General features: G+C 39.0%; 2 protein-coding genes across 3 annotated transcripts; both read right to left on the bottom strand.

Moving 5' to 3' along the window:
- Window positions 1–1,744: 1,744 nt before the first annotated feature.
- pglyrp6 (peptidoglycan recognition protein 6) lies at window positions 1,745–8,138 on the bottom strand. Its single transcript, XM_053610629.1, has 5 exons — window positions 7,812–8,138; window positions 4,088–4,912; window positions 3,345–3,555; window positions 1,961–2,255; window positions 1,745–1,859 (listed from the first exon to the last, which is right to left on the bottom strand). Exons 1-5 carry the CDS (start codon window positions 7,873–7,875, stop codon window positions 1,845–1,847), a joined length of 1,410 nt encoding a protein of 469 aa, XP_053466604.1. The 5' UTR covers window positions 7,876–8,138; the 3' UTR covers window positions 1,745–1,844.
- Window positions 8,139–9,319: 1,181 nt separating this feature from the next.
- Window positions 9,320–15,505, bottom strand: ddx5 (DEAD (Asp-Glu-Ala-Asp) box helicase 5). 2 transcript variants are annotated; one of them, XM_053610620.1, is made up of 13 exons: window positions 15,310–15,505; window positions 14,438–14,624; window positions 13,303–13,399; window positions 13,086–13,219; window positions 12,912–12,977; window positions 12,677–12,818; window positions 12,433–12,593; window positions 12,040–12,212; window positions 11,710–11,820; window positions 11,566–11,627; window positions 11,405–11,464; window positions 10,234–10,468; window positions 9,320–10,048 (listed from the first exon to the last, which is right to left on the bottom strand). In XM_053610620.1, the coding sequence occupies exons 1-13, from the start codon at window positions 15,348–15,350 to the stop codon at window positions 10,015–10,017; spliced, it is 1,503 nt and encodes a 500-aa protein (XP_053466595.1). In that variant the 5' UTR covers window positions 15,351–15,505; the 3' UTR covers window positions 9,320–10,014. The 2 variants fall into 2 exon arrangements, with proteins under 2 accessions (XP_053466595.1, XP_053466586.1); XM_053610611.1 differs by having other exon boundaries at window positions 10,247–10,468; window positions 15,310–15,498.
- Between the last annotated feature and the right edge of the window lie 242 nt (window positions 15,506–15,747).

The following is a 15,747-nucleotide window of genomic DNA, read 5'->3' as shown; positions in this document are numbered from 1 at the left end:
AAATGAGTGTTTCAGACATTAATATATCCACAAGGGGGCACTTTCAGTTTCTAAAATACAGCTTTGAAACTGGAAACCGGACTGATATCGCCAGCACTGCTCCTCATTCATCAACTTACTGAGCTAAAATGTGAAAAGTAAGTTAAATGATTCAACATACCTTTATGAAAATATTACAGTCAAGCCCCTTAAATGTATGTATGAGGTGTGTTACCACATGTTCGATAAGTCGCTAAACTGTAGTGACGTTGCAGGAGTTCACCACCAGTTTTCAGTCAAATATGAGCTAGATTTAACAGCAATTTCACAAACATAAAGTATCATCAAGAATATATCTATAAAAATTAAACCCCATTCATGTACCACAATCCTCAGGGTTTATTTCCCATGTTTAAACTAGGCAAGTTAAACATTTGTGAGCTTTTTACTGAAACATGTAGAATGAAGTTTCCAACTATGTTTGTATGATATGCAGTATATTTTATCGTATTCGCAAACATTTTAATGTTTGATAGAAGGTGATAGCCAAGGTCTTGTCCTTTCTAGTGTGTGTGAGAGTAAATACCTTAAAAGTATTTGGTTGTAATTTCTATCTATATATCTAAGCATTTGGAAATGTTCGCAATCAAAATTCATTACATTTGTAGCTGCAAAAGTTAAATTAGTATAATTTTTAACTAAAGGGTGAATCTGGAGAAAAAAATAATGAAATGCTGTTGAATGTGATCCAGTTAGTAAGAATATATATATATATATATATATATATATATATATATATATATATATATATATATATATATATAGATAGATAGATAGATAGATAGATATATTTGGAACTAGTATTGCATTTTGTGTCTGTTAAGGGGTTACATTTTTTCAGCCCTGTGCCAGAACCCTGTACATGTTGGAAATAGTTTTTGTAAAAATCAAGAAAGGTGTATCCTAAAAGACAGGAAGAATTCTCTAGCATCATTTATGCTTTTTGTAGTGTTTCATAACAGCCAAAATTCTGATTTGTACTAGATCTAAGAAAAAAGATTGATGCACAATATTCAGAATATTTATGTTTTGAGTTTCAAAATAGAACAGGGCTTTTCCTTACACCACCGTCTTGCTTGAAAGAGCTAGCATCTTAAACTGATAAAACTATGTCTTGAGAAAGCTTCTTCCCCTAAAACCACAAAATGAACTGTTACCCCCGTTTTATTTTACCCCATGACTGAAATGTTCTTCACCTATTATTTCACCTTCTCATTGAGGTGTGCCATTTGTTGTTTCTTAGCAGTTGAAGTCTTGACTAGTCCTTGTTCAATAGTGGATTTAAAGCATTCATTCAAATGCATATATTAGTGTTAGATTATTTTTACACATTCAGAAATTCTTAATAACAGTGTAATGGTATAGCAATAGCAATGACTTTCATGTCTCAAATCTAGGACACAGGAAACTAGATGTAAAATTTTGTGTCACTTTTTAACTAACATGAAATTCTGGCCTGGTTGTGTAGGATAACAAGCGCAAACAAAATATGTTGCACAAAATAACTTGAACTGAATAAAAATATTTGAATTAAAGGCCTTGTTTATTCAGACCTTTTCCAATGCTGTTTAATTAATTAATGTCAAGACTTGCATTTGTAAGCAAAACAAAATTCACCCTCCATGCTATTAAAATAGTCAGTACAGCGAGTAAATATATATATAGATATATTCTCAGAAATAGTGATGACACATTGGGCCAGGGTGGAGTATTTGAAGTATATATTTATTCTGCAGGTTTTATTCAGCTTATTCTGAAAAATGCAAATGTTTCATGCAGACGTCTTAAGATGTTTCATGTCCACTTTACTGCTTAACCTCCTGTAAAACACAAAGGCACACATATACAGATCAACCTAGAGAATATAAAAAGTAAACATAGATGCAATTTATAACTTGATTTCTGTGACTTCATGTCTTACCCCAAAGTGCTCCCATCCTTTGATTTCACTGTAAAATGCATCTCCGGGACAGGAGGTGCTCACCAGCTGTCTGTGCCCATGTATGGTGAAGTTTGAGACCAGCCTCCCTCCCTCTGTGGCACACTTTGCCAGCTGGTTCCTCACTAGATCCATGGTGCGTTGGGAAGGGATGCTGGACATGTAGTCTCCTATGAAGGAGACTCCAAAACCTTTGGAGTTGTATCCTTTGGTGTGAGCACCTTGCCAGTGCCAGCCACGCCCTTCATACACGTACCCGTCAGAACCAGCCACGAAGCTGAAGAGGAGCAAACAGAGTAGAAGGGAAAATGAAGCAAGTGACTGCTGAGATTGAGATTAAGATAAACCACAAATTTGAAATCACTTCGGGACCTGAGAGCTTTTTTATGGTAAGTATTAGTGTTCAATGTCAACGACCAAATATTTTACAATTTCACAAAGTATCTAAAATTGTAAGATATTTGATTTTAGAAGCATATTACCATAACATTGCTATTACTGTTCTGTTGCCAATCTGAGAAAATGAAATTGAATTTGCTCATTTCATTTGAATGTTGGAATGAAGAATGTGTTCAAATGAGTAAATCTGTGGCCTTTTTGAACGGCAAACCACACAGTTTTTGGTGTTGTACCATTGCATGTCAAAGGATTGTGGTATACCACAACGGAAGTAAAGATTTATGAGCCAGTGGACCATCTGAAACATTTTATATCGTTATCCTAAATATAGTTGATGAAGTGCATTTCCATTACAAACTCCACTGTTATTTTGTTTTGTTTACTAAATGATGGAAAGTACACTTTTATGGCCAGTGGTTTGTAGACACCTGTCCATAAAATTCATATGTCTACTCTTCTGGGAGGGCTTTCCACTAGATTTTGTAGTGGGTTGGTGGAGATTTTTGAGGTCAGGTACTGATGTCAAGTGAGGAGGCCTGGCGCACAGTCAACATTCCAGTTCATCTCAAAGCCATTCAGTGGGGTTGAGGTCAGGGCTCTGTGCAGGCCACTTGAGGTCTTCCACATCAACCTTGGCAAACCATGTCTTCATGTGCACAGGGGCACTGTCATGCTGGAACAGGTTTGGGTCCCTTAGTTCCAGTGAAGGGAAATTGTAACGCTACACAATATAAAGACATCCTATACAATTGTGTGCTTCCAGCTTTGTGGCAATAGTTTGGGGATGAACCACATATGGATATGATGGTCAGGTGTCCACATACTTTTGGCCATATAATGTATATACAGTAGATAAAAGTTAATGATGTATTAAGAATCATGCCATGTCTACGCCACACCTTTTATATTGTACTAAACATCCGGTCTTATGCCAAATGTCCTAAATATCATTGTTTCCTGCCCACACCTGTATCCAATGTCGTCCCAGCCACGGTCATCCTGATGGAAGCGCTGCATAGCCCTCATGTCTAGAGAGCACTGCTGGAAGGACAGACATGGCTGGGATGGCTCATAAGTGTGATGAATATATAGGAAAGATAAAGGCAGGGACAGCAGAGTGGGAGTGCCGCGGTAAGGCTGAGCTTCCCACATGCAACGTGGAATGATGGCTGGACAGTCTAAGGATGAGGCACAGATGTAATGGTTAATCTTACTGTAGCTTATTCAAAGTGATATCATAAGACAAGAAACAGAAAAGACCAAATAAAACACAGTACAGTTAAAAAGCTTATGCCCACTATTAGCCTATCCTATAACATGCTAGCTTGTGCCCAAGCTATCTCTTACTTCAGTGGGTAATCTCACCTGGACACTATACATGTGTATGCTGTAACCATAAAGTCTTTTGTGTGCTCATCTCAGGAGTCTTATTCATAAAATGCTCATACTGAACATTCTTTCAGGTCAGTTAGGACTGTTAGTGACTTTTCTCTTCCACAAACAGTTTATAATCGCTTTAAATGATCCAGTGCCACCCACACAAGGATGGGTTTCCTTTTAAGTCTGGTTCTTCATTTCAGGCAGTTTTTCTTTGTCACTGTCACCTCTGGCTTGCTCATTAGGGATCTAAATCTGCATCAAATATTTCTGTAAAGCTCCTTTGTGACAATGTCAAATGTTAAAAGGGCTATGCGAATAGAATCAACATACCTATGTATCTGTGGAAAAATTCCTTCAGCCCTTCATCCATCTCCACCTCTTGCTTGTTTTTCTTCTGATATTCATCCAACTTTCGATATAAACTCAGAGACCTAGCTAGTTGCTTTTTCAGTGAAGCAAGGCTGACCAGCTTCCTGAAGTTGCTTCTGCGAAGCTGGCTGATCAAAGCAGGTGCGCCATCGAGTCCTGCACTGTCCAACTGATAATTGTAGTACTGTCTCAGAAGGCTGCTCAATGTTACCAGGCGTTTGTTAGGTTTAGCAACATGCCTCCCTAAAATAACTCCATCCATGCCACCATTTATTAGAGCATCTGTAGCTAAGGAGGCCACACCAGAAAGAGTGAAGACCTGAGGATCTGTCACATTGTCCCAACATCCGCCAGGACCTAGACGTGATGAGGTTGAAGGTTCAGTCTGGGAATGCTGAAGGAATGAAAGAAGCAGGTTCTTGGTGAGAGAAAGAGGGTAGAGACCAGGCACACGCGGCCAAGACGTGGGCTTCAGACCAGCCTCAAGGCCTAGCAGAAGAGGAGTTAGTGCCACAGTGGTTCCATCTGCTGTGAGTACTACACCTTTCTCCAAATCCTGTACCACCTGATGTTTAAGAATGCTGTAGATGTACTCGGTGAGTGTTGACTTTAATACAAGACTCTGTTTGTCACCGAGGGGACCAAGATAATGCTGGATAAATGGCGTGTTAATACCAGCAGCTTTACGCAAACCCCTCAGCACAGCTAAAGGCCCGAGGCTAGGGTTCTCGGACTCAATGGTCTCCACCACATTAATGAAGTTATCCATGTGCTTTGTGTAGATGTCTAACCAGGAAGAACAGCAGGGAATAAATCTGTATTAGCATTTACAACAGACATAATAAAGTTGACAAGATTATCCACTAATTATTATATACAGTCCCTTCAGGAGTTTGGGATTTTGCAATCACAGAAATGAATACAAAATTAAGGAAACTCTGCAATATTCAGAGGAGCTTGCAAAAATTACCGCAGATTTGGGCTAAGATGTGTCATGTGATGTTATCACAACACCCATTCAGCCAAAGCCCTCTTCAATTCACGTGCATCAAACATGAGTTCAGCTAAAAGGTCTCATTTATCAACAAAAAGCACTGCGAAAGGCCATGCAAAACAATTTTGTGAAATAGCAATTTTGCCAATTCAAGTAGTTTTCCGGGGGAAAACAGCACAAAAAACTCTGAAAAATACATCGCAAATTTTGACAAAAGCCACAGCAAAATCAAGCTTTTTTGACTGCAACTATCACAAACACAAAATCCTATATGGACTGTATATAGCTTACATATTGACTAATAGTCAAATCATACAATACATGACAAAGATTCTAAAAATACAATCCCCTAAATGACCTTGCAATGTTTTGGCCTACACCTGCTTTTTAAACATTTGCTTTTTGTGTCCGTGCATTTTCTTATCTATTTCTAACTCAGGCCAAAGCAAACAACTACAGTTCAGTTAAGAAAACTGAGTACTGAATGCAGTAAAAATCAGCATGTGTGTCATGATTATTGGACCCAAGATTGAAGAAATTACATTATAACATTAGTATTAATTCTGGACAAATGAGGAAAGAGCTACTGACCTACTCTGCAAAATAATTATAATTATACCACAGCACTGTTGAATTCTCAAGTCTGATTGTTCAGGTATTAATTAATTTTCTATAACAGCAGTTCGGACAGTGGTGTTGACTGCAAGGCAAATCACAGGTGGATAATGCATTCATTCGAATACCTCATTTCTATAGTAATAACTCACTGGGGCTTGTATTGTGGATGCACCTAATAAACAGATTGAAAAACTTTATTTAGCACAGAAATTCATTTATATGGTGACATTTTCTCTAAAGAGATGTGTATAAAACGTTTATGGAAGGGGGCTTGGGTGCTTGGTAACAGAACATAGGTTTTCTGCCACAGGGTAAGCTGCATTTTTATGTCAGCAATTTAACGGCAGAAAAAAACAGAAGGCTGGTGAACTGTTATAATGCAAATGATAATAGGAACTTGTTTCATGGACGTTCCACAGCATTAAATGGAACTATAAATGGATAAAAAGTACAAGTGTTCATTAATAAATTGTAATCATTGGTAAATTGCTGTGGTATAAGATAAATATAACAGTTCGATCATGTGTTGTTACTGGAAAATAATCAACTTCAGGGTGTTTATGATCCTCCACTTTGCCACATCACTTTATCAGTGATTATTTCCCTATAACAGCACTTTCCTTACTTAATCAATTATAATTGAAAAAAAAAATCCAAAGTCTAAGAATTAAATCAAAGGATTGCCCAAATTGGACCAATATACAGTGGGGGAAATAAGTATTGGATTCTTGAGAATAATCTGCTGCCATCCACCAGGATGATGAAGATGAGACGTGGGTGGACCGTCCAGCAGGACAACGATCCAAAGCATACAGCAAAGGAAACTCTCAATTGGTTTCAGAGAAAAAAATCAAGGTGTTCAAATGGCCCAGTCAATCACCTGACTTGAATCCAATTGAACAAGATTTCAAGACAATATGTTTAGAAGAATTGGCCAAAATCACACCTGAATACTGCGGCAGATTAATTTCTTCATACAGGAAGTGTCTTGAAGCCGTCATTACAAACAAAGGCTTCTCCACTAAGTATTAAATAAATTACAGTTAGCATGTTCAATCCTTTTTTTCCTGTGTCATTGCCCTTTATTACACACATCATTTATGGACTTCAGTGTTTGGATTTATTTATATGTGTGGACTTCTTGAGTTAATAACAAAATCTGGTGAAAATTTCATTTGAATAGCCTCATTGCAAATATATTTATTGAAATAAATGTTGACACGTTCAATACTAATTTCCCCTCTGTATGCTAAATCAGAGAATGCTTGTGGCAATAAAATAAATTGTACAAAGGGAACATGATACCACTCCACAGAACTAAAATCCTGAATCTGTATATGTATATTCTACATAATGTTCTCTGTGATTAAACCCATTTAGATTAAGTAAATTTCGAAATTTAAATATCAAATATTGCTAAGAACAGGTAAGAAACTCGTATAGAAAAAAGACTTTAAAAGAGCCTCCACCCACTGAACTGATTTAAATTTAAGATATGGCTGTACATTCTTGATTTGGTCTTGATTGCTCGACTGTATAAATGATTAATTGGGTTTAAGAATGAAAATTTATATATATATATATATATATATATATATATATATATATATATATATATATATATATATATATATTCTATATAAAAGTATATTAAAATATATTCTAAAACATCATAGTTGACCTGGTGGCTTGTTTTGTTCACTGGTCCTACATTGTGCACAAGATTAGTCTAAAAGGGACCTTAAGCCTAGTTTCTAAACATGCCAGCATTAAAACAAAAACAATATTATCTTAGAAATGTGCTTATCTAATAATATTTTTTTTTAAATATTTGAAAAAAAAATATATAAAACTTTTCCATATTTAAATGTTTTAATATGCCTGGTGTAATGCAATCATGAAAAATGTAAACTTATGTGACAAGTCATGTGATGAGATGCTGTAAGTTTTGCATTTAGTTTATGTGATGTCTAAGGATTACTGCCTACCATGCATTTAGGTTTGTTAAGAAGAAAAAAAACTAAACAAAAAACAAATAGAAGTCATAGAAACACCCCAAGAAATGTTACTTACCCTCTGTGAAACACGGGACTACCAGCACATACAAGAAAACCATCCATCTGTATTGTAAATCCATGAGTACGAACCTCTCAGAACACAATCCGGCTTCAAAATAAGGAACAAGACATTGCCTGCTCTAAATACGCTGCCTTTTATACCCACATCCTATTGATATCCTGTTACATAAGAGAATATACTGATCAACAGTCCCCGTGAAATCCATTCTCATCAGATGAATCATGGGAAAGTGACATGTGCAATATGGGCCCTTCCAGCTTAACATTCAAGGCCCTGCATATCTATTTTCCACTTAATATAAAAATAATCCTGCAACCAGTCTTCCCCTCAGCCCAACACAAGCAAGAAGTAACATTTAATTCTGATGCATATGCTGCAGTGGGTAATCATTAACCAGTATGTCAAGATGTAATTCTATGGTTGGTTTTTTCATTGTGTAGTGCCTAAGCTGCTCTCACGCCATGGCATTGCACCCTGTTTGAGAACAGAGTCAACAATGGCTTATACACATGAAGGTACAGGAATTCACACCAGTTCAGGATTACAAGGAAATGAAGTACAGAAGTAAGGATACTTATTGCATCAATTACTTGAGTGAACAACACTGAACACTAAATAGGCCAGGAGTGTTCAAAATAGACTGCAAAGGAGCAGTGTGGTTAGATTATTTTTTTTTTTTCCACCAAGCAGGAGCCAAGCCCAAACCCAATTGCTTAAGCAAGTGGAATCATGCAGCGTTCATGGCTGGGAGGTTTTCGGGTACTGAACAGAAAGAGGAAAAAAAAAAAACACGAGTTGCAATGATGTCTTGGTCCATTGTGTAATGAGCGAAAATGAATAAATTATTTTTTAAATGGTCATTTTCATTCTTGCATGCAGAAACATGAATTACAGTGGTGCCATAAGGATTTATTACTTTTTTGGAGATTGTGTGACCATGCATATATTCAACTTTTGTGTTCATGTTTTTGTACATAAAGGGTAGATTTTTATATTCACAAACCTGTATTACAAGCACTGACTTCCCCACCAACCACAAAACCTCAAACTGCTGAAACTATGTGAACTGCCTGAGGTGGGAAGTAGGAAGTTCCAAGATGGACAATACAGAGCGGTCACAAAAAAAATAAATAAAAAAAATTCAAAGTTCTGCAAGTAGGTTAAAATCAGATTGGACATTCCAGTCAGGAGAAGTGAGGAAATGCTGAGCATTTAAAATATAAAATTACCACAAAATGTGCTTGTTAGTAAGACTGACCACCAACTTGTGTAATGAGAAAAACAATGATTGCCATGATTGATATGGTGTAGCAAGCTGGTCACTTAAATGCAATAAAAAGGTTAAGATATTACAATTAGAACTTTAATTTTTTGTCACAGAATTGCTAAAGCCAGTAAATCCAACTTTGTAATTTGATTAAGAGTCATAACTGCTCCAAAAAGTTGCTAAGAAGTTAATTCATGATTCATTTTTAGACAAGTAAAAGATCAAGACAACAATGTGGGGCTTTTTTCCTTTTATTTATGGACCATGTAATGGCCTGGAATAATATCTGAAATTTTACAGATGTAAACTTATAATAAATGAATGAAACTAGTACAAAAAGTATAATGGAATAATAAAAAAAAAATAATAATCCACAAAAAGTGCACCACCACTACTACTGCTGCACTGCAGACTTTAGGACATGAAGATGGAAAACAGATTTTAAATCCCGATCAAGGGGGAACATTAACAGTCATGAAATACAGAAGTTACACAAGTCAATAAATTATACTGTGCGTCTGCAGATGTGCACATGAGCTTATCTATTGAAAGTTAGGAGGGGGCATGGAAAAGGGCATCATGGGCTGCATTGGTTGCTGCTGAGAGTTGAAGGGAAACTGTGCGTTGTGATTTGCACCATTTGGAGCAGCTCCCTGGTTGGCACTAAACTGCTTGTTCTGGAAACCCTGGCTTCCAAAGTTACCAGCCTGACTGCCATTAAAGTTGGACTGTCCATTGTAAGCCCCATTAAAGCCATTATTGCTGTTTTCATTGTAACTGCCACTCCCATTACTGTACGCTGCCCCATTCTGTGTCTTGTTACTGAAGGGTTTCTTTGGTCCGTTGTCGTAACTGCGATCATTGCTGTGACTGTCTTGGTTGTAATTATAGTCCCGTCTGCCTCCGGAGTAACGATCTCGGCGATCGTCTCTATACCCGCCACCTCGACCGCCCCTTGAACGACCTACAGCAACATGAAATAGAAACTTTAAAGCCAAGAAAACAAATTGAGACTCACTAAATGCAATAGTTTGCACAAGATTCTTTAGAGCCCTGGTAAGCTTCTTAAACCGCTATATGAAAAATTTTTTGGGGGGGAAAAAAAGGGAGAAAAGTGGCTGCAGACGAGCCACAGTTCCTGTAGCTCACCAATTGGAATTACCTCCTCTGTCTTCTGCCATCTGGATGAGTTTGGGATTGATGGCCTGGTTGGCTTCACGGAGGACAGAGACAAGGTCATTCGCCTGCTTAAAGTTGTTAGGCGTGAAGAAGGTGTAGGCTGTTCCGGTTTTCTGGCTACGTGCTGTGCGGCCAATTCGGTGGATGTAGTCCTCAGAGTTGTTGGGATAATCGAAATTAATTACAAACTTGACATCCTCAACATCTGTGGGAATGATTGTGATGCAGTGTGGTGGAAAGGGAGCAGAGTATGCACACCACCACAGCAGCAGCAGAGAGACATTAATACACAGTAATTAACAGAACCAACTTGAACAATCATGTTAACATACTAAATTAAAGTCAAGGATTCAAGCAAAGTTATGTCCCATGAATCTCTCCAGCTGAGTCTTGAAGCAACTACACTGATCTCCCCACAGGTTTAACAGACAATCAAGTGCTTCCCATCAATGGGCCTTAAAGAACATTTTGCCTCATCACACAGATGCAAAGATTACCTACAGACTTCAGGACACGTGGACTCCAGAAGTCCGAGTGTTGCATCTCGCTTGAAATGAACCATTAAAGGCTGGCTCTGATTTTACAATATTAGTCAAGACATAGTCTTTCCAATCAACCAGTAGTCACTTGACAGGGTCTCTCTTTGGCAGGACTCGACATGATCGAAGCCAGAACAGGAGGGAACTCATCAGCTAGCCTGGGAATCGCATTCAGTACAGAGGCGTGCACATAACCAACAGCTGCTCTCATTGCAAAAAGGCCAAATAATGTGGAAGTGGCCCCATCGAGTGAGACCTCAAAACACATTCCACAATTGCAGCTGAAGCTATGCAAGAGCAGGAGCCACCACAGCTATCCCACAATGCCGCGCTCCTCAGTGGCTGGCCAGTGCACCAGGGGCACGAGAACTCCCAACACCTCTGTACACGATTTGAATGGCTGGCAGAAAAGGTAGAACTCCAGCAAAGGAGCTCCAGACCCCTCCGGAGACTCTGGACACGTCATGCCAAGGTCCTGCCTCCAAGACCGCACCTTCAGGTGAGGGATAACTCAGAGAGAGGGACAGCAATTTAAAATTCTACATGAAAATGACTAAATTTTAATACAGCACAGGTCTGGAGTAGCATAAAAATATACGTACCTAGACCTCTTGATGCCACATCAGTAGCAATGAGAATGGGTGCTTTGCCAAACTTGAATTCTGTGGGAAGGAGAAAAAGAAACCCCCATCAGCAACTATCCCCAATGCCTGTTACATACAAAAAAAAAAACCAATGACAAGTCGTTATAATAAAGCAGTACCATTGAGCACCCAGTCTCTCTCCTGCTGACTTTTGTCTCCATGTATACCCATTGCAGGCCACCTGCAACATAAGATTCACAGATGTTCATCACTACATGGAATCCATACACCGCATGTTAACATGCTGCTCAAGCGGTACTTACCCGTCCCTACGCATCCTCCTTGTGAGGTCATCACACCTCCTCTTAGTCTCCACAAAGATGATAGTCTTGTTCTCCTTCTCGCTCATGATCTCCTCTAGCAGGCGCAGCAACCTTGAAGAGCAAGAGCAGCTTATAAAGCAATAGCAACTCTAGTGTTTCAAGAACTCTCAATTAACACCCAACAATATTATGCCATGGGTAAACAGGTCCTAATGGCTATTCACACAGAAATAACATGGATACCATATAGTAAAGTGCAAGTTAAAAGCTAAACCAAAGATCTACTTGTAGCTCACTAAACTGTTCCACCAAACAAAAAGGCCTACTCACTTATCCTCCTTCTCTCCATCATTGCATACATCCACTATCTGCAGGATGTTGTGGTTGGCACTGAGCTGTAGCGCTCCCACATTGATCTGGACATAATCTTTCAAGAAGTCCTCAGCCAGCTGACGCACCTCTTTAGGCCAGGTAGCACTCCACATCAGAGTCTGCCTGTCCGGCTGCGAGGTGCACAAGAGAAGACAATTTAACAAGGTAGCATAAGCAATAAAATTTTCCTTTCAAAAAAAAAAAAATTAAAAAACCCACAGGGTTATAACATAACCCAAAACAAAAACCTAAACTACATTTTGAACAAAACCCCAATTACATCCTCTGGCTTAATGTTCCATGATGCTCCCACCCCAGATCCTAGGATAAAGCCTGAAACTGTAATCATACCCTGATCTGGTCAACAATTTTACGGATTTGAGGTTCAAAGCCCATATCCAGCATTCTATCAGCCTCGTCCAGCACCAGATATGTGCACCGGCGCAGATTTGTCTTTCCAGCTTCCAGGAAGTCAATAAGCCTCCCAGGAGTAGCAATGCAGATCTCAACTCCTAAGAGAAAAGGCATTACAGGAGGTGAGCACAGAAAGAGGGGCAGCGATTTTACAGATATGAAAAAGAAGCAGCAACCATACCTCTCTCTAGGTCACGAATCTGTGGTCCTTTAGGAGCTCCTCCATAGATGCAGGTGGACTTCAGGCGAGAAGCTTTGCCATAGTCTACTGCGACCTGCTGGACTTGCTGCGCTAACTCACGAGTGGGAGCCAACACCAGGCACTGAGGAACAAACCACCTCATTGAGGACCACCCAACTGAGCATCTCAGCCAGAAATGTAAAGACAGGAGTGTTTAAAGAATTATCAAACTTACAATTGGTCCATCTCCACGCTCAAGGAAGGGTTGGTGGTTTATGTGCACAATAGCAGGAAGCAAATACTTAAAAAAAAAAAAAAAAAAAAGTTTAACTTTAGTTTTAAAAATAAAACATTGTTCACACACAACTTAGCACAAGCAAGTGTAAGCACAGGTTTAGTAGGTTCCTACCGAGAGTGTTTTCCCAGATCCAGTCTGGGCAATGCCAACCATATCTTTGCCACTTAGTGCCAGTGGCCACCCCTGAGCTTGGATCGGAGTTGGATCAGTCCAGTTCTGTTTATTGATCACGTCCATGACGTATGCTGCAAAGAAGATCAAAGAAATAAACCAAGAGCCTCAAGCTAAATCAGTGTCTGTATTTAAAATGGTGTTGCACACAACTTACAGGGAAAGTTTGCCTCATGAAACCTAATTGTAGGTTTGGGACAGTCTCTGCCTTTGACTGTGATCTCTTTGCTCCTCCTGTACTGTTCAACCTCTTGCTACAAGAAGAAAAGCAGAACAATGAGTAAAAGCAAAAAAAAAAGCCATTCAAGTCGATTATAACTGTTCAAGGGAATACAAGGAGAAATTTCATCAGTGTTCAGCTTGACCATCAGGGGTGGACACATCACTAATTTATTGGTTAGTTCACTAGGCAAGTGAAAGCTCCAGTGTGTTGCCAGCAAACCCAAGTGACTAGGCTAGAAAACCAACGTAAATGCAACATCATAAGGAGCACTAGTTAAGTACATTAATACAGACCTGCCCTGCATCCACACTAGCTAGCAGCAATGCGCCAAGAGACATCTGAAAGTTCTCGAGTCTACACTAATGAGGTACGGTGCAGTAAACCAGCAAATCAACTGGCTCAAATGAGTCCTTGGACTAATCCTACAGCACTCAACTTTAATTCCTGCCTCCAATTAAATCCCTGTTTACTGTCCGATTCACCAAAAAATGGGAGACGGCATTTTATCTGGATGGTTCATCATACCCGATCCAAAAGAAAGTTATGAAGAGAAAAGAAAGCTTGGAAGAAAGTTGGTGCCTCTGGTAAGTGTACATGACTAGTACAGGTAGATCGCTTTCCTAAACACTTTCTAGACAAAAAACAAGCAACATGTGTGATTTAACACTGATATGAATATACATTACATTAATTCATTTAGCAGACGATTTTATCCAAAGCGACTTACAAATGAGAAAATAAGCAAAATATAAGATAAAGGAAATAAGCAGAAATCCCAGGGGCAGGGACAACTTCGAGAAGCTGTGTCATTATTCTTCAAACAAAAGTTTCTCAAATAGCACATCATGTTTATTTGTTAAAAAAAAATATGTATATATACATAAAAAATATGGATTAAACATGAAGTCTGCTTATCCAGCAGCACCTGGGCCTGTCATTTACCTATTCGTGGGCATAGAAAGAAAATGAGACTTTCTTCAGCTTTCTATCCCTCTCATATATTCATCCCTTTTTTAATTGAAAAAAGGGGATGAGTTTTTAAATGAAGTCAAACAGACTGTTTCCGTACCGATGACCTGTGCGCTATATCCGGGTGCTCTTGGTAGAAGTTCTTCTCGAATTTGGGCAGCTCGTCCAGGTTCCAGTGTTTCTTCCGCAGTCTGTCTCCTGGACTGCCAAACTTCTTCCCGGCAGGTGGACCACCTCGACTCCCTCCAAACCGCGGAGGCCCGCTGCTGTAATTGTTGCCATAACCACTGAAACACACACATACGCGTTTTTGTTCCTGTCGTTTAATAACGTGCAGTTCATAAACATGCCGCGCGCTCACCACATCAAAGGCGCGACTCGCACGCGACGTTCACCAACCTTTCTTCTAGGCCTCTCTTTTTTCGAATTATAAACAGTCACCAATTATTTATCGTGAAAATAAATCCAGCAAACGTATCACTATAGTCTACAAGAGCTTTGTGACCGCTGACGATGAGGTTAAGGTCTGAGTCACGTTTTTAAACCGCTGCCATTTTAATTCTTACCGGCAGCGAAACAAAGAAAAAGCCGGCCGGCATTTTGTACCAATAGCAGTTTCAGCCACATGGCGAGGCCTAAAGAACATTTATCGTAAGAACGCCAACACGACGAGCAATACATTCGAGTCAAAACACTTAAGACGAGCAAAATAAATAACAAATAAAGTGACATTAATATTCAGTCTGTATATATTCAAATCTATTAATTTACCGCATACCCAAAAAGAAGAAGAAAAACACCACGACACAGGGCCTGACTGTTGGCTGTGACGCTAACGTTAGCTAATATGAAGCGGATTTAAACTATATCTTCTCATCCGAGTTCGTTGCTGTTGTTTAAACAAGCTTGTACACTTAAAATAATACAAGTCAAATTAATTGATGTGAAACAACATGAGCGAAAAAAGCTTACCCTCTGTCGCGGCTGCGGTCTCTGTCGGAATAACCGGGCATTTTTAACGAATTAACAAGGTTTACAAACTAATATTATAATAAATAAAGGAAATTTAAAAAGACTATTATACGATTAATCTAGCCCCACTGTTTCCTGTACCGATAGTGATGGCGTTCTCAATGCCGGTATCAACCCACCCTCGTTGGAGTTATATACTAACAGGAAATGACATCTTGGAATATACGTCACGTCATGCACGTGCACATAGGCTACTTCCGGTTTCACTAAACCCCACCCTATCCGTAATATGAACCGATCTGATTAATGAATCGTTGTGTGAAAGTCATTTCATTTCACTCAGCAAAATTATTGACTCAAGTGTTGTCATTTCAACATATGGATATATACTTATTAATTATTTTAACACAAAATACAGCAATTCCCCAGTCTTTTTTA

This window comes from Ictalurus furcatus, chromosome 2, assembly GCF_023375685.1.
Source record: "Ictalurus furcatus strain D&B chromosome 2, Billie_1.0, whole genome shotgun sequence".
Taxonomy (NCBI): domain Eukaryota; kingdom Metazoa; phylum Chordata; class Actinopteri; order Siluriformes; family Ictaluridae; genus Ictalurus; species Ictalurus furcatus.
Note: the sequence above shows the minus strand (reverse complement) of the source record. Positions and strands in the feature narration are given on the sequence as shown.